The 21982-nt window shown below is 33.8% G+C and overlaps 1 protein-coding gene across 1 annotated transcript in view; it reads right to left on the reverse strand.

The window, feature by feature from the left end:
• Window positions 1–224: 224 nt before the first annotated feature.
• The window catches only part of TNFSF13B (TNF superfamily member 13b), a 30596-nt gene continuing 8838 nt past the window's right edge, over window positions 225–21982 (reverse strand). The window contains exons 3-6 of the mRNA XM_019731025.3: window positions 14775–14831; window positions 4925–5037; window positions 4689–4839; window positions 225–1673 (exon numbers count right to left, since the gene is read on the reverse strand). Coding sequence (XP_019586584.2) covers window positions 1561–1673; window positions 4689–4839; window positions 4925–5037; window positions 14775–14831 — 434 coding nt within the window. The 3' untranslated portion in view covers window positions 225–1560. The remainder of the gene's footprint in view (window positions 1674–4688; window positions 4840–4924; window positions 5038–14774; window positions 14832–21982) is intronic.

Consider the following 21982-nt stretch of genomic DNA (forward strand, 5'->3'; position numbering starts at 1 on the left):
CAAACAAAAAGATGAGTGATGTTAGACAAACTCCATCAAAAAATGAGGCAAATGGGTCTAAAAATTTTTATTTGGCCATCCAAGTTAGCAGCAATACTAAAAAAGTTACTCACCTCCTTCTAATATTGAAACTCCTACTCTACCTATCATTTCTTTTAATTATAATATTTAAAACAAATTGCAAAATGTTTTATTTTAACGAAAAACCCAAAATTCTAGATATCAGTTTTAAACAAAGTTTAATTTTAGATACAAAAATACAAATCATCCCTTTTGTTTTGAAAAATATATCTAAAAATATTTTTATATAGACTGGAGAAAATAAATGCTAACCAAAGGTCTATTCTTCCAGTTACTGTTTAAAATAACGAAGCCAACTGTTTAATGAAGTAAAAACTCTTTAAACTGATGACATTAAAAACACAAGCAAAAAAAGGGATAGCGATGTAATAAAAGATAAGAATTATAGCATTCTTGAATATGACTCTTTATAAAATGAAAGTTAGGATGATGTCTTCTGGCATATGGCATTCTTTATAACAGCACATGTCATATAACATACTTCAGGATGCCAAGAACTTTAATTAAACCTCAAATTCTTTAAAGCTAATAACATGCGTATTTTTTAAAGGCTGGGATACGTGAACTACAATAGCAGCAGTTTAAAACAGAAGGATAGAAAATGGAAATTAATAAATGGAAATTATACCACGTTATTATTATAAATGTATTCACTAACTTTTATTAGAGACTTTATTTTTACATAAGAACAATTATAGTTTTTTTCAATTAATGCTTATATGAATGAATTGGATTTAGCCTATGCTGTTTCTGAAGTAACTGAAATTAGCTACAGAAAATACACATATGTATAAACACATAAGAGACTTATTTCCCTCCTGTGAAAAATGTCTGGAAGTGTTCCATCAGGTAATATACAATATTAGAGATAAAATTTGCAAACTTGAAATAAACCAAAAAGACTTAAATAATATCTATATCCTATTTTGAGTTCAATTCTTTAATATGATGTTTAAATTGAAGCTTTTAATTACTTATTCATGTAGCAAATGCAAGATTTCTATAATTTGTTCTTTTTACTTTCTACCATGTTAACTGAAAAAGGAGAGGGGCGTATTTAACATAAAAATAGAGGACGGATCCTAAGTTTTCCCAAATATCTTACAGATGTGGGCACTTGTTTCATAGTAAATAATGGAATACCGTTTTTGAAGAAATGACTACTGTCCCTTTGAATCCTATGCTTCCTCCAAGACAAGAAGCTCTGACTAAGTTGTTCAACATGGCATTACAGTGAAAAGTCTTTCTAACTCTTTCCTTAAATGGGCTCTATTTCTTGTAATTCACATGACACCCTTTGGCTGTGGTTGTCTGTTAAATTTCCTGTTTGGTCTAGTTTCAGAAAACCAAAACAAATAGCTCACAGAAAAGGCTATGGTTAACTTTTTTTTTTCTTCTTTTGGCATTTCCAGCTAAGTGTTTTCTCCTTAGAGGTACATAGGAAGGGAGGAAAATAGCCACAAACAAGGTGTAAGTAGGTCACAGAAGTTTCAATGCACCAAAAAATGTGCCATCACCATCCCGTGATATTTTAGCATCTTCGCGTGGTATTGCAAGTTGGAGTTCATCTCCTTCTTCCAGCTTTGCAATGCCTGGAAAAGAATGGTTTATAAGAACTTTAAGTAGTTGTACAATAGGAAAGAAAAAAAAAAAAAAGGAATATTAAAACTATTTTGTTTTGGGAAAAAATGTAGGCATTCACAGTTCAAATTACACCAGTGGAGTTCTAAATGAGTTATTTACTAGTCTACTAGCTTAGGAGAAGAAGGAGGAGACTTAAAAGAAATAAGCACAGGGAGTTACAACAGATATAAATGTATTTATCACCTACTGTTTATAAAATGGAGAATCTAAACTGGAACCAAATGTTTAAGAAAAACTGTTAAGTAAATCCCTCGGTGGAATCTTATATAGTTAAAAATGGTTTTGCTTCATTTTATTGACAAGAGAAACTTTTCATAATAATGTTAAATAAAAATACACGCACACACATATATACACTTTCAAATGTACATATAAAGTATATAAACTATTAAAAGTAAAAAACAAAACTCCATTTATTAACAAAGTACATGTGTTAACATAGTTTTTCACTAGAGTCCAGACTAGGGATTTGGAGTCATTTGGATTACTTTTTATAGCCTTCTGTATTTTATGTTTCCTTACAATTTGTCTTTATAATCAAAAGCAGCACAGTAATTAGCTTCTCGAAACTAACCAATAAATCTGCATGTGCCTAATTTACAATAATGTATTCTATTCTATGATTCAGGAATACAAAACAAAATTCAGGAACTATACTCAGTATATCAGGTTAATTAATTCCTGACTCCATTTTAAAAGAAAAATAAAGGAAAAGAGGAGAAGTGAGGAAAGTAGAAAAAAAAAAAAAAAAACCTAACAAAATAGTACTTGAATTGTCAGTACTTTCAGTGACAGTTGACCCTTGAACAATACAGGTTTGAACTGTGCAGATTCACTTAAGTGAGGATTTTTTCAATAAATATACTCCCAGTCCGCATTGCAGGTTTAGCACCTGCAGATTCAACCAACCTCTGCACACCTAACGGAGTCGCTCAGGAGTCAACTGTATCAATTTAAAAAGTAGTTACATTGTTTCATTAACATACAGTAAAAATGTATTTACATAAACACATCTTGTTAACATCTATTCTATCATCACACCCAAAGCACCCGGATTTCCTCCAGCAACAGTCAGTTGGTGTTTATTTATTGAACACTTTTGATATACCAGACACCTTTCTAGGCATGCACAGAGCAGTGATCCGACTGACAAAAGATTTTGTCCCCAAGGATCTTGTTTTTTTTTGTAACAGACCAAGACAGACAACGAACAAAAGAAGAATTACTTTCTAGGACTGGAAAAGCATTTGATGATTACATTAAATAGTAAAAAAAAAAAAAAAAAGGAATTTATTTGTTGAATAGATTAGTCATTACCATAGACACTAAAGATAATCTAATATTTTGACAAAGGCTATAGATCACAGGAATTAAGTCATATTAACTCTCAAAGTAGTTGGTGTGGACCAACTACTTTTAAAAATAGGCTCTATTTAAAATTCCAACACTGAGTTATTTGTTATTTCAATTCTTCCAGATTACAGCAACAAGTTCTTCTTATACAAAAAACATATTCAATTTGTTAATAAAATAATAAGATTCAACTTTGTGTATAAAAGAGATTCTTTAGTATTATTTGGGCTCCTGAAATGGGCTATTTTAATTTTTTTGAGGTTATCATGGAAGCTCTTTATGCATTTATACTAATGTGTAGTTTTTAATGGTTTTAAATAAATCCGCCCCAGAACAGATTAAAATTGCAAATCTGAAATTTCCTACAGAATTGTTCTCATTTATAATACTAAAGTATCAGCATTGAGAAATATCTTTAAAGTCAAGTTATTTATTCTTAAAAAGTAAGGCATCTAGGAAATCTGGCCCAGAAAGTAAACAGGAGAGGAGAAGAAGATTAGAAAATTTGAAAAAGAGTTCTTTGTAAAGCTATAAGTGCTAATGAATATAAATAAATAAGAATTGGAGGAGCCTTTCCATTTTTAAGTATTTTGTAACACCAAAATACTAGTCACCACTGGGTGCAAGGAAGCATTGTTTTATGAAAATTAGGGAATTCCAATTTAACAAACTTCCTCATCAGCCTATTGAGGCTATTTATGTCTGCAGATCCATAATGACAGTCATCTCTATTATTATGAGCTATTTTCCTTCCTTTTTAACTCATTCAGTAATCCCCAATCCTGTGTTTCATTCACACCGGAACAGAAGACATCCCTCAAGGTTCTAAATGGATTTGTCCAAATCGCCAGAGAAGAATAAATGTGTTAAGAAAAATACTCTTTTTTCCTAATATTAGCCTTGATTAATTTGAAATTACCCCTCAAAATAAAGGCTGTGTTGGCAATGCAGCTAAAACAGAACTGCAGTGAAAAAAGCTTACTCTTTCCCTTTTCTCTCCGTATTTTCATTGCCCCTGAGTTGAAATGCAGGTTTGCTCCTACATGTGCACATTGCAAAGGCATCTGTCCGTATACACCAGATGTCACCTCTATGAAAGTGAGAGAGAAGCCATCGTGCGACTTGAACTGACCCCCAAACCAGCTAAGAGCATTTCTTCCATAGCATGTAAAGAAGCGTTTTGGTAGCTCACCCTCTGGAGTCAAACTGTTTGGCTTCAATCAAGTTCTGGCACTTAGTAGCTATGCAACCCAAGACAATATGCTTTACCTCTTTATGTCTCAGATTCCATCTCCATTAAACAGGAGGATTAAATGAACGAGCACAGGTAAAGTGCAGAAAAAGGTGCCTGGCACATGATAATTATTCTGTTATTCTTCTGTTATTATTGTTGTTATTACAGGTTGAAGAAAATACAGCTTAGAATTGTTTTCAGCGTTGACTGCTACGAAGTTACTGCCCTTCCTAAATGTATGTACAGATGGTAAACCTATTAGTAATGACTTTCTCTGTCTCAATTAAAGCAGACTAGCTTATCATTCAAGACAATAAAAACCACACAACAAGCTCAGGTATGTCTTTCTTTCTATTTATATAGAACTATTATTTACCAGCTGAATAACAGGAATTATTGGGCAGTGTTTCAGGCATATTTTGAATACATCGGAACAAAGTCACCAGACTCAATTCATCCCCAAAGACATGGACTTTTTTCCTCTGTATTAGGTGTCCCATGGCAAAGGTGTTATCGGTGTACAGAACCTAAGAAACAAACCAAAGAATTTTGTCAGAAGTGAGCACAGATGGGAGTACCGGGCAGTGACAGCAGAATGAGAGTGGAACTTACCTGACTATATATAAAGAAGTAACCGGTTTCTTTGACCAATATCTTATTTTCTTTTTCTTCTAGGGCTCTTCCTCTTTTAAAGCTGAGAAGCCATGGAACAAACGTGTAGGCTCCTACAGGGAAGAGAACAATTTATAAGACAGGAAACTGAGAAAAGCAATTTTTCACCTTTACTTGGTTGCTAAACTAAGTCTAAAGCTTAGAAGAGAATTTCATCTTTAAAAAAAAAAAAAAAAAAAAAAAAAAGAGGAAAAGAAGACAAATCACAATACTCCACTGCTTTCTCCACTGTCATTTACATATTAACCCAGGCAACTATCAGATACAGGAACTTGAGAGCAAGCACTTCAGATGAAATGTCTGGTTTTTCTTTCATTCTTCTGTAATTCCGCAATTTTCCTAATAAAGTCTAGTCTAGATGGCAGATTTTGAGGCAAAAAAAATGTACAAAATGTCTCTGAGTAACACACAGTAGAGATTTTTCAGTTTTTCTTTGGTTGCCAGCAAAGAAACGATGAGTATGTGGAGAGTTTAGCCAAGGGTTTCAGGAGAAAGCAAGCCCCCTCCCAGCACAGCAATAGGACAGGGTTTCAGGAGAGCAAGGACAGCTACGAAGACATAATCTTTACTGGGAAATGGTCAAGGAACTTGGTGATAACAGTCTGTAATAGTCAAGTTGAAGTGGTTTCTGTTCAGTACACTAATTCTCCATTATCCCTCAAACTTCATTTGGGGAGTGACAGAGAAGCCACGGTGCTCACAAGTGGATTGAAGGGGCAGAGAGAAGACAGCAGCTACAGGGATGAGTTGGCAAGAGGGGACCAAACCGCTGAGCCAGAACACAGTGCTTTTGGATGGACACCAACACCGATTAAGAGAATATAAACACTCCTTTCCTGTGAATTCACAGTGAAAGTTTACAGGACTTCTCACCACTAAGGAAACATTGGAGTACACAGCAAACCCCAAAGCTAGACTGGGAAATGTGGAGAAGTATTAATAAAAGGATATAAAATAAATGAATAGAACATTAGAGAAATGGTGATAGAAGATAGAATAGGAAGAGGAAACTGTGATAGTCTAAAATGGTATAAAAAGGTTTCTATGTAATTGGTAGTGCTGGACAATGTGTGTCCCCAAGCTTCACCTCGGTTATAACAAAAAGGAAAACAAAATCAATAATAATATTCAGAGTCCACAAAACAATATGCTAGAAGCTCAAAAAATAAAACAGCTTACCCCGTAGAATTGAGATGAAAGCAAATTTTCCCCTGAGGATTTTCTTAAGAGGCACCTTAGGATACATTGTTGATAATGCTTTCACATTTATACATAAACACAATTGCTATGTGTATGTACCTACTTCAGTAGTGCCCTCAGGGCAAACCCATCATATCTGAACTTTTCCCAATTAGGATTCTCAAGGGAAGAATATAAAACAAGAACCACATATTTTTCTGAATATTTTTGAGGAGTTAAGAACCCAAAGGGATCAAACAAAGTAAATTACACTGTGAATTCAGGTTAAAATGAAACAATTCCTTATGGCAACCCTCCAAGTTCACAATTACTATAGACAGAGGAGAACTGTGAGGGAGAAAGGAGAGAGGAAGGCAGGAAGGAAGGGACATCACAGCTCTTTGAAAGTGCCTTTGTTCCTGACCCCTCCAAGCATTCCCAGGAACCACCTCTATCACGTCTCCCTCAGGGAGTGAACTCTCCCAATGTGGGGCCGGCCCGGCCTGATTACCCCAATTTGCCATTTCCAAAGAAGGTCTCTGAGAAACACTTTCCTCAAATGAAAACCCTTTGGTGGCATACTGGATGATGAGAGCCCATGAATAAAAGATCTCCTCAATTATGAGTAACACAGGCAAACTCATCATGACCTGTCAGAATAGAAAGAAAAACAAGTAGGTTTTAGGTTTATATTCTTATTTTCTCTTGATATTGTAACATAAGATACATCATATCTTATGTTAACCAAAAATATAAGTTTAGGCTATAATAAAGAATAAAAAGCAATGGTTTAAGCAAAGGATGGATTGCAATCCAGACCTCAGATTCATGTAGCAACCTCCAAAGGGAACAAAGAAAGGCAGGGTTTATAAAGGGCAAAACCATAAGAGCTATTCTCCTAACAGTCCTCCATGTAGATGAAGGATGTTGGCTAGGTCAGGTGGGATCAGTTAGGCCCATGAAGTAAGTGGAGGATGCTGTTTGTTAAAGTGGATTGGTTCCTTTTGAGGTGAAGAATGAAGATGGTTTGGTTGCCATAGTGAGGGGGAAGTCCAGTCCATACTTGTCCATGTAGTAACTATGGATCCAGGATGTTTGTTGTTCAGCCTTGAGCTGAGTTTAACACAGGTTGGTAACTTAATATTTCTAAGAACTGAGACAGGACAGGTGCATAGGCCCCACCTCCTCAATGGCCCCCACTCCATTTTAAGTGATTCTCTTAGCAATGCTTATTCCATTTTATTTTCTCCATTATCACTTGTTGGAAATATTCTTATTAAAGAGAGTACATGTTACTTGTTTTATGTTCTGTCTTTTATGTATTTCTCCCCCACTGCACACACATGCACACACACTCACACACACACACACACACACACACACACACACACACACACACGGATTATACTTTATAAGGCCAAGGCTGTGGCTCTGCTACAGTCATAGCTGTAAAACCAATGCTGAGACTAAAGCCTAGCACATGTTATGCGCTCAATATAATACGTGCTGCTGAATAAATTGTTAAATCCTTTAAGAAAACAAGCTTAACAATAAATTAAAAGCTAAAGCAATGATAAACTTAAGCATAAATATTATAACATGTTTCTACATTTTAAAACTTAACATATATTTTTAGCATGCTAGTTAGACTCCTGATAAGTGCTCACAAGAAAACATGCAGTGAGTACCTATTCTGTACAATGCTTTTCTACACTAGCATGCCCCTCTCCTTATAGGAGATACTTAAGAACTTGGAAGTAAAGTCCAAGAGTATTAATGCTTATTTTTGTTAATCAACAGCTAAACTACAGATGTACCTTGGTATATAAAGCTTGAATTCCCCTCTCCACTCAGCTTTAAATACTTGTCGTATTTAAATGTTTTCGAAAACTTAACAAAATTATTATGTACATTAATAGGTGTAATAAAATAAAATTAATGTCAGTATTAATGTGAAAATAATTTACATGTATATCTGAAAATATAACTGCTTTTAAAAGAATAGGTATGACAAAGTTTTATGTGAAATTTTGAAACTTCATTAAAAGATGTATTTCATTAATATTTATTTTTTATTCTATTTCATGAACATGAAGTTTCCTCCCAAATATTTATACTTCCAATGTTACCTCCCTCGCTAACTGAAAATAAATGCTACAGAGAGCAGGTATCCCATATCAAATGTCATACCTATCACATTTGGTTACTTTTCTTAATTTTCTAGTTTATTATCTTAGAGATGCTGGAAATATTTTTAAGGGAGAAGATAATGGTAATATTTTTTTAAAGGTAGATTAAGTAAACCTATTCAAGAAATAATGATTTTTTGGGGGCTATAAAACAAATATAATTTGGCATTGAAATTCACAGAAATCATATACTTCATATGATTTACTTCATAGATAAGGTGGGGCTAGATAAATGAATAGAAAACAGAAGCCAGGCAGGCAGGGCCATGTAAGCTGAGCTATCTGAAGGGCAGCGGGAGATCCCTAAATGGCTGCGAGTAGTGGAGAAAAATTATTATACCTGTTTTAGAAATACCACTATGTGGCTTCCAGGTAAGAAAAGATGCAAAACCGGAGGCAAGAAAACCAGCCAGGTGAGAAATGCTGGTGGTTTATGTACTAGAATGGTGAGATGGGAATGAAGAGAAATAGATTAATCCAAATTATATTTATGAGAAATGATTGATAGTGTTTTGAGATTAATGTACTGAGTTAGAGAATGGAACTATGTCAGAGGTCTAAAGAACATCAATCTTAAAGAGATACATTTAAGAGTAATTTGCAAAAGTGTTTGAAAAGTTGTGGCCAAAAGGCAGGAATATGGTTAGAGAAACAAAGAGAAGCATGTGTTTCAAGAAAACGGGAGTCATCAAATGTCAAATTCTATTGAGCAATTAAGAGTAGACCTCATCATTGCCTCTATGAAATAATTATGTTGGAAAGTAGAAGTAAACAAGAAACTTCCACTATCAACATGATTGTGGAAATGTGAGGTCAGACAATTAAGTTCGCGAACTCATCCTAGAAAAAGTACTACATACCTCACTGCTCAATATCACTACAGTCACCTTTGAAGAACTCCCCTTGGGAAGCTATGCACCAATGCCAGCACCTAGTCCACCCTTCAAAGCAATTTTGGAACTCTTTCTCAGGAATGGCCATCAGAGCTGTCATTGTATTAACGTTGATGTCCTGAATGCCATCAAAATGTCTTCCTTTCAATTTTTCCTTTGTCTTTGAGTAAAGAAAGAAGTTATTGGGGGCCTGGTCAGGTGAGTAGGGAGGATGTTCCAATACAGTTATTTATTTACTGGCGAAAAAAATCCCTCATAGCCCTGTGAGCTGATGCATTGTCGTAATGCAAGAGCCATGAATTGTTGGTGAAAATTTCAGGTCGCCTATCTTTTCCACGCAGCCTTTTCAGCACTTCCAAATAGTAAACTTGGCTAACTGTTTGTCCAATTGGTACAAATTCATAACGAATAATCCCTCTGACATCAAAAAAGATTAGCAACATTGTTGTAACAAGTTCACGAACTTAATTGTCAGACCTCATAGATAAAAATTAAGAAATATAGTATTATTATAAAAAAAAGTATGGTGGACAGGAAGGATAGACAGAATAGAGAGGAATCATTAATTTTGTCATACACAATCAATAGATATTGTCTAAAGATATAATTGTAGATGTCAGAGTTATGTTATGGAAAATGGCAGAGTAGAACTCTCAAAAAGTAAATCCCTTCACTGAAGCAGCAATTAAACTGGCAAAATAATTAACATTTTTAGAAGTATAAAATCTGTATTTATGTAAAAAAAATATTACAGTACCAAGGGAGTGCTTAATAGAAAAAAAATGGCTATTAAATTTCAATAAGAAAGTATTGTAGTATTTTTGCTTACTCGCTTACCATTTTCTATCCTCCAGGCATAGAAACAGTGGCCTGAGTTCAGGAAGTGCAATACTCACCCTACTCTCAAAATATTGTGGCTATGCACTGTGACCAATCTAGAGGCTCCTTTCAGATGGAAGCAGCTCCCCAGGCTGTAGTCAATCAAAAGCTTTAAAGACATACACTACTTGTAGCCACCTGGAACAAGGGACAGCTGCTGAGGCAGGCAGCAGGCTGACGAAAAAAGCCTCAGAAGGAGGAGACTAAAGAGGAAGACACTTGAAGGAATAAGGGCTTTGAAGCACTACCACATACACCAAGGAATCTGTAATACAACGTGCATGGCCAGAGCCAGAGGCATGCTCAGAAATACCTGAAAAAATCCTAATCTAACACCTGTACTTGATTTTCGGTTCCTGCACAAGTGAGAGGGGAAATCTAAGGCAGAGTTGCTGGCAGCTTGGCTAAATGTTGAAGGAGTGTTCCCAGCTCACAGCCAATCTGCTAAGAAAAGGGGAGTTTTTCTTTGTTTCATTCCTGGTATTTAAGTGAATCTCTGTCAGGATTACTATGACTGGAGACTTTTTAAAAAATCTCTGTTGGACTGACTGCAGAGAGAGAGAGAGAGAGAGAGAGAGAGAGAGAGAGAGAGAAGAAAAAGACTTTAGTGACCACATAGAATAAGGAATACAGTCTGCAAAATATTTTTGAAAAATTCAATAAACAGACAACTGCAGCCCACAACAATCAACAGCAAACCCTCGGAGAAAATATAATTTACAGACTTACCACACTGTAATATTCAAATTGTTCAATTTTCAAAGAAAAATACAAAGCCTACAAACAGATAATTATAGATCACTCAAAGGAAAAAGAAAAAATTAGCAGAGACCATTCCTGAGGAAGCCTAGACATTGGACTTAATAGACAAAGACTGCATCTTTTAAATATGTTTAAAGAGCTAAAGGAAACCATGGAAAAAGAAAACAAAAATATATGCTTACTGTATATACATACATATTCGTTAAAAATAAGGAAAAATATTTTTTTAAAAACAGGAGAATTTTGGTTGAACAAATAGACACTATCAGTAAAGAGATAAAAAATATTTTAAAAAAGAGAACCAAACAGAACTTGTGGAACTGAAAAGTAAAATAATTGAAATTAAATATATATATATCTATCTATCTATCTATCTATCTATCTATCTATCTATATATATATATATATATATATATATATACTGGAAAGGGTACACAGCAGTTGAGCAGACAGAAGATAGAATCAGCAAAATTGAAGATAGGGCAATTGAAATTATATAGTCTGAGTAGCAGGAAGGAAAAGGAATGAAAGAAAGTAAACAGAGGGTAAAGGACATGTAGGACACCATCAATCAGACTAATATATGCGTTATGGAAGTTCCAGAAGGAGAAGAAAAAGGGGCAAAAAGAATATTTGAAGAAACAATGGCCAAACTCTTCCCAACTTTGAAGAAAGCATAAATTTATACATCCAAGTTGCTGAATGAATTCCAAGACGGATAAACTCAAAGAGATATCCACACCAAGATACATTATAATTAATCAGGGGAAAGACAAAGACAAGAGAGAATCTGAAAAGCAGCAAGAGAGAAGCAATTCCTCAAGTACAGGGGATGCTCCATAATATTAACAGCTGATTTCTCATTTGAAACCATGTAGGCAAAAGTCAGTTGGATGACACATTTGAAATTCTGAATGAGAGATCATGTCAGCAAGATGGCAAAGTAGGAACCCTTACACATCATCCCTCCACAGAAACACTGATTTAACAATAATATTGGTGCTAAAATACCTTGAAAAGAAATTCGGATTTGAGCTAACAACTAGAAGCATTCTAGAGGAGCACAAACTAAGAAGCAGTCATATTTATATGAGTAAGAAGAGCAATTTCAGTTGTCTCACATCAGTCCCTCCCCCAAACAGACTGAGCTCAGCACCAAGAAGGTTGCCTCAGCCCATGATTCTGTCATGGAGGGATGGTGAGATTAGAGTGTGCACTGGGCCTCATGGCCTCTCATAGTACCTTCTGTGGAGCTGGTTTCTATCTTGCCTCATACTGAGCACTGAACAACCAAAAGAGCTTGGTGCCCTGATACAGTTAAAAACAAAGTCAAGGAGAGAGCATCTTCTTATTGCCAACATTTTTTTTTTTTTTTCATGATTGAGGGGAAGCAAAGAATTGATGCTTTTCCTCCAGGAGGAACGAAAGGAAGCAAAGGGGGTCTTGTCCCCAGCCTTAGAATGGCTAACAACAAGCACTGCTGAGCAATGAACATGTCTGTGAAAATCAGTCCATGGAGACTGGGAGAGGTAGATGCTTCTTCAAATGCAAAGACAACAAAGCAAATCTACAAGGAACATGAAGAATCAAGAAAGCATAACACAATCAAAGAAAGAAAACAAATCTCTAATAATCAACCTGAAACAAATGGCTGAAATGAGTTGTGAATCACTTTCACTTTAGTATAAAAGTTAAAAGACAAAATATTAAAAGAACTACAACTATAATAATTTGTTAATAGATACACAATATAAAAATATGTCAATTGTCACATCAATAACAAAATGTGGGGGAGGGAGAAGTAAAAGTGTAGAGTGGCTGAATAGATTTAAAAAATAATCCAACCATGTGCTGCCTACAAGAGACTCACTTTAAGGACACACACACAGGCTGAAAGTGAAGGGTTCAAAAACAATATTCTATGCAAATGAAGAAGTGGTTATTTTAATATCAGACAAAATGGACTTAAAGCCAAAAACTGCCACAAGAGACAAAGAGGGCAATTATATGATGACAAATGAATTGATTTATCAAGAGGATATAAAATAAAAATATGTATGCATTTAACATTGGAGACCCTAAATATATAAAGAAAATATTAACAGCTCTTAAGGGAGAAGTAGACAACCATGCAATAACAGTAGGAGAATTCAATACCCCATTAATGGATAGATCATCCAAAAGAAAACTAATAAAGAAATAGCATACTTGAACAACAATATAGACCAAATTAATTGAGATACATGCAGAATGTTCCATTCTACCGAACCAGAATATACATTCTTCCTAAGTGCACAAAGAAAATTCTCGAGGATTTTAACCATTATATGTGAAATAAAAATGTTAGGGCACAAAATAAATCTTAACAAATTTAATAAGACCGAAATCATCAAGTATCCTTTCCAACCACAAGAAACTAGAAATCAATAACAGGAGGAAAATTGGAAAATTCACAAATGTGTGGACGTTAAAACAATACACTCCTGAACAATCAAGGGATCAAAAAAGAAATATAAAGGTAAATCAAAAAAATATCTTGAAACAAATAAAAATGAAAACACAACATATCAAAATGTATGGGGCGCAGTACAGCAGTAGTGCTAAACTGCCCATGCACACTTACATGTACATGCTGCTCAAGGCTTGCTGGCATCACAAAGCCAACCCGAGTCCCCGAGGGCAAGGCACCCAGATAAGCACCCTGGATTGGTGGAGAGCACCAGGAAGATCATAACACTGGGCAATTCACACTCACAATGGAAGAACAGCTGTATCTTTTTGTGTGATGTACAGAATTTTTGTTTTTGGCCAAATGAGTAAAACAAATCTTTTCCAAGTTATATTTTTTCAGTTTTATCTTTAGTCCTTAGGGTCTTCTGACTTAATTTTAATTCTTAGGCAACAGTTTGCTGCCTATTAAAAGTTGCAAACATATGACTTTAGAAAATGCAGAGCAATAAATAATAATAGAATTTCGCAGTTTAATATTTGTGTTACATTTAAAAGAATTAAAGTCACATAGAAAAATACAGATGGAAAATACCACTCCTGGGAATTATTACAAAGGTCAATCCCAATTCATTATCTGGGCTTGTTCTTTCCCCATTCTTGGCTCCAGCTTAAGCTCCTGACACTTCTGAACTCTCTTTTGTGGTTCACAGCCTAAATATTCCCTTGCCCCCTGCTTGCTTTATTTTTCTCCACAGCATTTAATTTTATCAGTTTACATTTTACTTGTTTATTTCTTTTTCTGTTCTTCCCTTATCAGAAGGTAAATTCCATGCAAGTGAGGAAACACACATTTTAGTCATTGCTAAGCCCCAATGCCCACACAGTAACTGTAACATTGGATATTTTTAACCATTATATGTAAAATAAAAGGCAATAATTTCACACTGAACTTTCTAAAATAAAACGTTTTATTTGTACATAGTATATATTTATTAATAAATTAATTGATATAAGGTGTTCATGACATGTTCAGTTTTATCTTCATCCTATTATGATTTCTACAACTTAATATAATAGGAGAATTAGTATTTGCAAAAATGATCTTGAGGTATTATGAAGGCCAAAATGATTTATAAATAATAAAAAACTGAACTTGCTTTAGTATTGATTTTGTTTTATCATATGCTCATTATTTAAAATTTCTATGTATTAGTGTCTCCAAGGTAATTCTGTTCTAAAATATTACATAAGCCTCTAAATTTATTCCCTAATCATTTTTGAATATTTTTAAGTTTATTATTTTACATCTGACTATAAAAAGTTTTCAGGTAGGGAGTTGATTTGAAATGAAGTTTGAATACAGTTTGGACTTGAAACTTACAAGCAATTGGACTAGACTGAATTCTAAGTGAAAAAATTACTGGACTATTTTATTACCTTTTCGTATAGTAGGCGTGTCACTATCTGCAATCAGTTGCAAGCAGTCTTGAGTGACTGAAAAGCAAAAATGTATCATTTTAGTTACTGCAGTAGAAATAGTCAGGGAACTAAGGATGACTGAGAACACAAAGCTACAAACCCAATCTCCAGTAACACCAAATCTATTATATTTCCTCTGTAGCTTGTATATTGTTCTTAAAATTATTTTATGAAATTTACCAACAGAATTTTAATATAACATACTTGAAATATAATTTTTACTTAAAATTCACGTTGTAGAAAAACTCTACAGGTTGCTGAAGTAGAGTAAGTATATATGTTATCTTTATATTTTAACCTAACTTGCTTTAAAATGTTATGTATAGAAAGCAAGTTAAGTCATTATTATTCATTTTTCAAGTCTGTCAAATACAAGAGCCAATCAAACTATCAGATTATACTAAAATGATTTTTTGATTCAAAAAATCTAACAGTAATAATGATTCACTAGTACTATAAGTACTACCATTAACATTACTAAAAACAAAAGTATAATTGCTAACATTTATCGAGCAGATATAAATTCAGGCAACCTTACAAAGATCTTAAAAATTACATACTGAAAACTAAGTCTTGGAAAATGTAAACAACTTGCTCAGAACCTGAGGTGGAAGGTGACAGGGCCAAAATATAAACCACATCTGTTTCACTCTGGAGCTAATCAGGCTTTTGGTAAAATATTTGAACCAAAAAGAGAAAGAGAGAACGTCTTTTAAAAATAAAATGGAAGATTTCCATGAGACTGCACAATCAGTGAAGTTGCTGGGAAACCTCCATTCATATCACATATTGTATGCACAGTAGAATATTCCAGAGAATATTCAAGGGAATAAATAACTATTCTGTTAAAGACAAATGCCTTCAGGTAAAAGCAAAATAAGTACAGTGCCTGTAAGAAAAGAAAGCAAAGCAGTAAACATCTATGAAAATATGAAACATAAACCTAAGCATGCCTATTTTAAATTAAGAAAATATTAGCTTAGATTTTTTTATTATGTAGCAAGTGTTTTCTTCAGAATTGAAGTAATACTTTAAAAACATGCTTCTCAATGTATACATTTTAAGAGCTTCAGACAGTTTAGAATTTCTGCCTCAGCTGATTAACTGAAAATTTTCTAATTTTTAAAACATGGAATAACAGATGTAATGACTGTATTCTGAGGTTGTGCAAATACATAGGCCTAAAAAGAATACTGTTAAAAAGAGTTATCACATAAGAAAATCTGTTAAGAAATGTCCCTTGGCATTTAAAGGTGGAAATATAATGTTAACAACTGCAATTCCTTTATAACTATGAAAGTTTTCCAACACATTTTTATATTAATCTGATCAATTCAATAGGAGCAGAACATTTGGGTCTACTCTGTGTTTCTTTAATTGATTTGTGAAACAAGGGTAGCCATAGGGAAAATGTGACTCATTAATGCAGTTACTATGGTAGACTTTCTACTATGAAAATATGTAAAAACATTGTAACAGGCAGGACAGTTGTGAATAAGGATGGCTTTAAAGAAAGAAGTAGCAAAATATCCAAAGCAGCTAAAATCTGAAGGGCACAATACTATATGGCACAGCCATCGTCTATTTTAAACATGTTCTTATTTTTCTAACAAATACTTCTTAAGAAATTACTACTTACAAGGCACGTTGATAAGTTCTGTGAGGGAAGCAAGGGTCAATCAGAGTAGGTAAAGCTCTAATCTTTCCTTCACACAAAACAGAAGGGGATGTTGACAAAAGTCAAAGCCAAACTTCCAAATTTTCCGTCTTTCTTTCATGATATGTGTGCATGTATATTATAAAGATTAAATGATAATGCATATGAAGCATTCAGTACTATGCACGGTATATAATAATTGCAAAATCACTCTTGGCTGTTATTAATAATAGTAGTGCTGGCATTATTGTTCCTAATAGTATTGAACCAAACAAACTGGAAACATAATGAAGGACAGACTCGATGAGCGCACCGAGACCCAATGAAGCTGATAGAGACCAAAGAAATACTAGACTGCATTGCTTCCTATTTCAATTAACCCTTTCCCTGACTGTTTTCCCAAAACTCCTATGGGAGACTTACATGTTCTAATTAGACAAAATTAGTTTTACCAAATGACTGATGCCTCGACACTACCAAGCCATTATGAAAATATCTGAATTTTAATCTCAGCAGCCTAATTAAAACTTGGCCACAAGCTACACATTGAAAAACAATGGTCCATTCCATCATGTAGTAGCAGAAATCTAACTTTTAGAAGAAAATGCATTATGGAGAGAAAAGTTTATTTCAAGAAATACTCTTCAGAAAAGAAAATGGAATATCAAAATGGCAGTTCAATAACAATATTTGAATTAGACTCGCTGAAGCTAGTCATATTCATTATTTTTCCTTATTCCAGAGAAAGTCACTAGGCTTTTCAAGGAGTTTTGTTGAAAATAAAAACATGGCTTTCTCCATTAAATGTTCCTCACGTCCCATCAGCCTATCAGTGCTATTTGCCTCTTGATTTTTCAACTCTCCCTGTAAGAAATTTGATTCCTATTAACCACTTACCTCCATTTTAGCCTTTTAGGATTCTCTACAGATCTGATCTTAGAATATAGATTATTACTCACAAAAAGTGGGCCAAAAAAGAGCAATATTATTTTTTGGTATCTCCCAATAGCATAGATATCCAACCACAAGTTTTTTGTTTTTGTTTTTTTAAAAATGGTGATAGAGCAGTTTGTTACCACAAGAGTTTTGAGAATGCATAGTCTAATGTAAGAAACATTGCATTGATAACAATTATATTATTAATTGATTGTGTGTGGTTTTCATAAGTTTCTCACACATCTTTCCCTCTACTACAATTGAAGGGAATTTGAGGAAGACTTTGAAGAGTTTGAGGACAGTTTATCTTTTAACAAAGCAAGGCAATAGCATACTTTTGTATCTGATGGGGAGACTCTCACACACACACACACACACACGATATGTGAAATATATATATATGTGTGTGTGTGTGTGTGTATATATATATGTGTATATATATATATATATATATATATATATACACATATATATATAGTGATGTGTGAAACATGGATAACTAATCTTGAGTACACTTTGAAAGCATAGAAAAATTTACTCATAATATCAAACTTTGTGTAAAGTACTTCTCAAAACAAAATATTATGTCGAGGGCAAAAATAGTTTACAAAACAGAATCCCTAAAACAAAAACTTTTAGGAAAAACAACAACTTGCTATTGTTCAATATTTGACATAATAAAATATAACCAACTTCACAATTAGAATAGCATTTAAATATTTTCTATAAGAAAAACATTTGGGTTTGAAAACTACCTTCGTAAGTATAATATTCAAATACCATTTAATCAGGAAAGGGATTTGAAAGCTTATGGGACTGCTAATATCTGTTGTATTGTTTTCTGTATTGGAACGAAACCCTTTCAAACTGGAATCTGGTTGATTATACATTATTTCAACAAAGCTAATTCTAATATAAATGACCATAAATAATGAAATTATTGCAGATTATGTATGCATGGTTCCCATGAAAAAACAGAGCTTTTCGTATTACTTTTGCCATATCCATATGAACTATACCTACTATTTCTTTGTAGTTCTCATTCACCCAGCTAGAAAAGTTTAATTAGGGGAAATCCTTTCAAGATCTAAATATTTACCTAAAGTTGGACATGAGTCAATGAAGAAATTAAAGAAAGCATTGTTTTGGGATAAACATTTCTTCTGGAATGGGAATACAAGAATCTAGGTGTGGAAACTGGATTATAAAGTTTTATTTGATCAATGATAAGCAGTTTGCTTAGGTGGTTACTTATGAAACCAGTAGGAGTTGAGAGTTTTAAAAGAATTTCTAGAGAACTAGATTGAGAAGTACATACTTGACTTACTAGAAAACAGAAAAAAAAAATTAGGAATTCTTAATCTTGAGATAGGTCTGTCTGATACAGATTGATCATACATGTGTCTATGTATAGAACGAGTTGCCATAAAAGGAGAATGAAAGCAAAGTTTCAGCTGTTGATTGGTAATAAATATAATATAAGGATGATCTGGTCTCTAATGCAATTATATAAATGGAGCATCCAAAATAAATTGTGGAAAAAATAAAGGTAAAAGTTTGTGACTAATGACCATAGGTGTTTGAAGGAGATTTAAAAACTCATTTTTTTCAAGTTTTCAATTCTGGGGAATTCAGAAAGATAGTATCACTATAATGGTCCTGAGGAAATAAGAGAGGGGTGGTAGTTTTCTGAGGGCTGGAATGGAGTTGATAAAATGAAACAGAAATAACTATAGCTGATAGAAGTAAAGAAAAATATTTGAACTGAAGACTTTCTACGTGTGCATATGTATACAGAAAGACTTTTAAGCATTAATTAGACATTGTAATGTATTATACCACTCATAATATGTCCTATGCCTAAAACAATGTAGGATATGTAGCCCTTTGCATAGCCTCATAATCACTAAGAGTTAAAAAGGAAACCAAAAACAACCAAAAAATCACCATCTTCATCTAATGTTGTTTCATTTTACAAGTGATCAAATATTTTAATTTTAAATTACTATCTTTATAGTTGAATTGTCATCTCCACAAGGTATGTTTTTTTCTTCTGCCATGACTTTTTTGCATTATTTTAGAATATTTCTCTTTTTTAATTATGTATACTCAGAAGTCACTGGACATCAGTAACTTAACAGTGAAGAATATTAACTTCATGACACAACATGCAAACATGTCTGAAGTCAAGGAGGGTAAAACCAAAAATAGAAATACACTTGAATATCTGGAGAAAGGTAACAATAAGTTACACAATTGGCTGTTACATCTTGAATTTCCCTTTGGACATTTCTCTCTGGATGCTATAGTGACACCTCAACTTCTACATGCCCAAATCTATTTCTTTATTTTCCTCACACACTTACCTCTTACTCCTCTATTTTCTCTATTAGTGGACATATAACTGTCTCCTGAGTTGCCCAAGATAGAAAGTGTATAAACATGCCTGATTCCTTCCTTCATCCTCAATCTTAAAATTCAAATAATAAGTTCTAATGTTTGAATTTTTAACTTTCGTTAAATTTATATTCTATCTCACATTCATCTCATTCAGCAATTTTACCAAGCACTACATTTATGTCATGTGTTGTGCTAGGAATAGATCAAAAAATGAAAAAAGAATAAAAGAAAAGCAATCCCTACTCGCCTGGAGCACACAATATAGTGGAAAGAACAGGCATGAATCAATATCATAAAAACAGAATTAAAGTTGCATTTATATGTGATAGTGTGCCCAGATATATGATTAATCAGGAAGGCTTCAATGAATGGTGGTGGCACTTTTAAGTCGGAAGAAAGGGATAGGAACATCCAAACAAATTAATAGTCATGAGTATATGCAAAGGCTGACAATGGAGGGACACAGCAAGTATGGCTGAAGGCACAGGAAGGGAGAAAGGGAGAGAGAGAAAAGGAGAGGGAGGGGGGAAGAGAGAGAGAAAGAGAGAGAATGAATGATAAAAAAATGAGAAGATGGGGCCTAACTGGTGGCTCAGGCGGTTGGAGCTCCGTGCTCCTAATGCCAAAGGCTGCCGGTTTGATTCCCACATGGGCCAGTGGGCTCTCAACCACAGGGTTGCCGGTCAATTCCTGCAAGGGATGGTGGGCTGTGCCCCCTGCAACTAACAACAGCAACTGGACCTGAAGCTGAGCTGCGCCCTCTGCAACTAAGATTGAAAGGACAACAACTTGACTTGAAAAAAGACCTGGAAATACACACTGTTTCCCAATACAGTCCTGTTCCCCTTCCCCAATAAAATCTTAAAAAAAAAAGAGAGAAGATGAGGAGCATGGTAGCCTATGTTCAGATCTTTATCGTCATTGTTCTTGACAATTACATTAGCGGACAAGTTGGGCCTCTTCTCTTTTCTAGAATTCCTAGTCAATCATTTGCATTTTCTCCAGATTTATCTTTTTAAACCCAAAATTTATTTTGTCCTTCTAATGTTTGTAATTCCTTCAGCGGGTTTCCCTTGCATACAAAAATCAGGTCAACTTCACCGCCTCATGAACTCTACACTCCCACACAGCTGCACTTAAACACACTTTCTCAGAACAGGAGGTCATCTTCTTAATTCCATGATTGTGTATCTGCCATTCCCTGTGGTTAAATATTCTTTACTTTCCATCTTGTGAAAGCACAATCATCCTTCAGGGTTCAGATCAAATATCAACTCTTTCCCTGATCCTTCTTTGATCAGGGAAACATTTGATCCCCCTACACATTATACATACTGTATTTTGACAAGTACAATGCACTCCCATGTATAATGCACACCCAAGTTTTTGGCCCAAACTTTCAGGGAAAAAAATCTTTCGTTTAAATTTTTTTAATTCAAATTTTTATTTTTTTATATTTAGGTACTTGTTTTTTGTATTATAAAGGAATCTTAGCATTTAATTAATTAATTAATTTGTTTATTTATTATTGCACTTTTAACTCATAACCATAAATAAAAGAATTAAAATCATTTATATAAATACAGAATTAGTACTAACCATGCATAATGCATATCCTTATTTTTCCCTCACAATTTGGGCAAAAAAGTGCACATCATACATGGCAAAATATGGTATGTATATCGACATACATTTCATTATACATTCTAATGGTTTGTTTAACTGTCTCTCCCCCTAGACTGGGAGTCACTTGATATTAAGAACAATCATTTACAAATTTGTAGTATCTGGTTTACAACAGACTCAAAATTTAGAAATCTGTGGAACAATTTAGGAAAGAAAGTAGACTTCATAACATTCAACCTTTCCAAATAATTCTGTAAAAACCCATCGTTACATTCAACTTTATAATATACGTTAAATTAGATTAAATTAATGCTTTAGGGAAAATAGTTTCCATAAACTAAAAAAAAAAAAGTTTCCATGAAAAAAAAAATTAAAAAAACAACCTGTTTCTGGACCCTCTAACAATAAACCTTTGGACCCAAAGTTATATGAAAAAAAAATTTCCATAAGAAATAATTCTCAACAAGTTTTTTGAATTTTCATCCATAGAACTGTAGCATGCTATAATATTTTTTAAAGTAAATGGTTGTGTATTATTCTCTAAAAT

The sequence above is a fragment of the Rhinolophus sinicus genome, chromosome 16 (genome assembly GCF_057876585.1).
Source record: "Rhinolophus sinicus isolate RSI-liver-muscle chromosome 16, RSI-T2T, whole genome shotgun sequence".
NCBI classification, from domain to species: domain Eukaryota; kingdom Metazoa; phylum Chordata; class Mammalia; order Chiroptera; family Rhinolophidae; genus Rhinolophus; species Rhinolophus sinicus.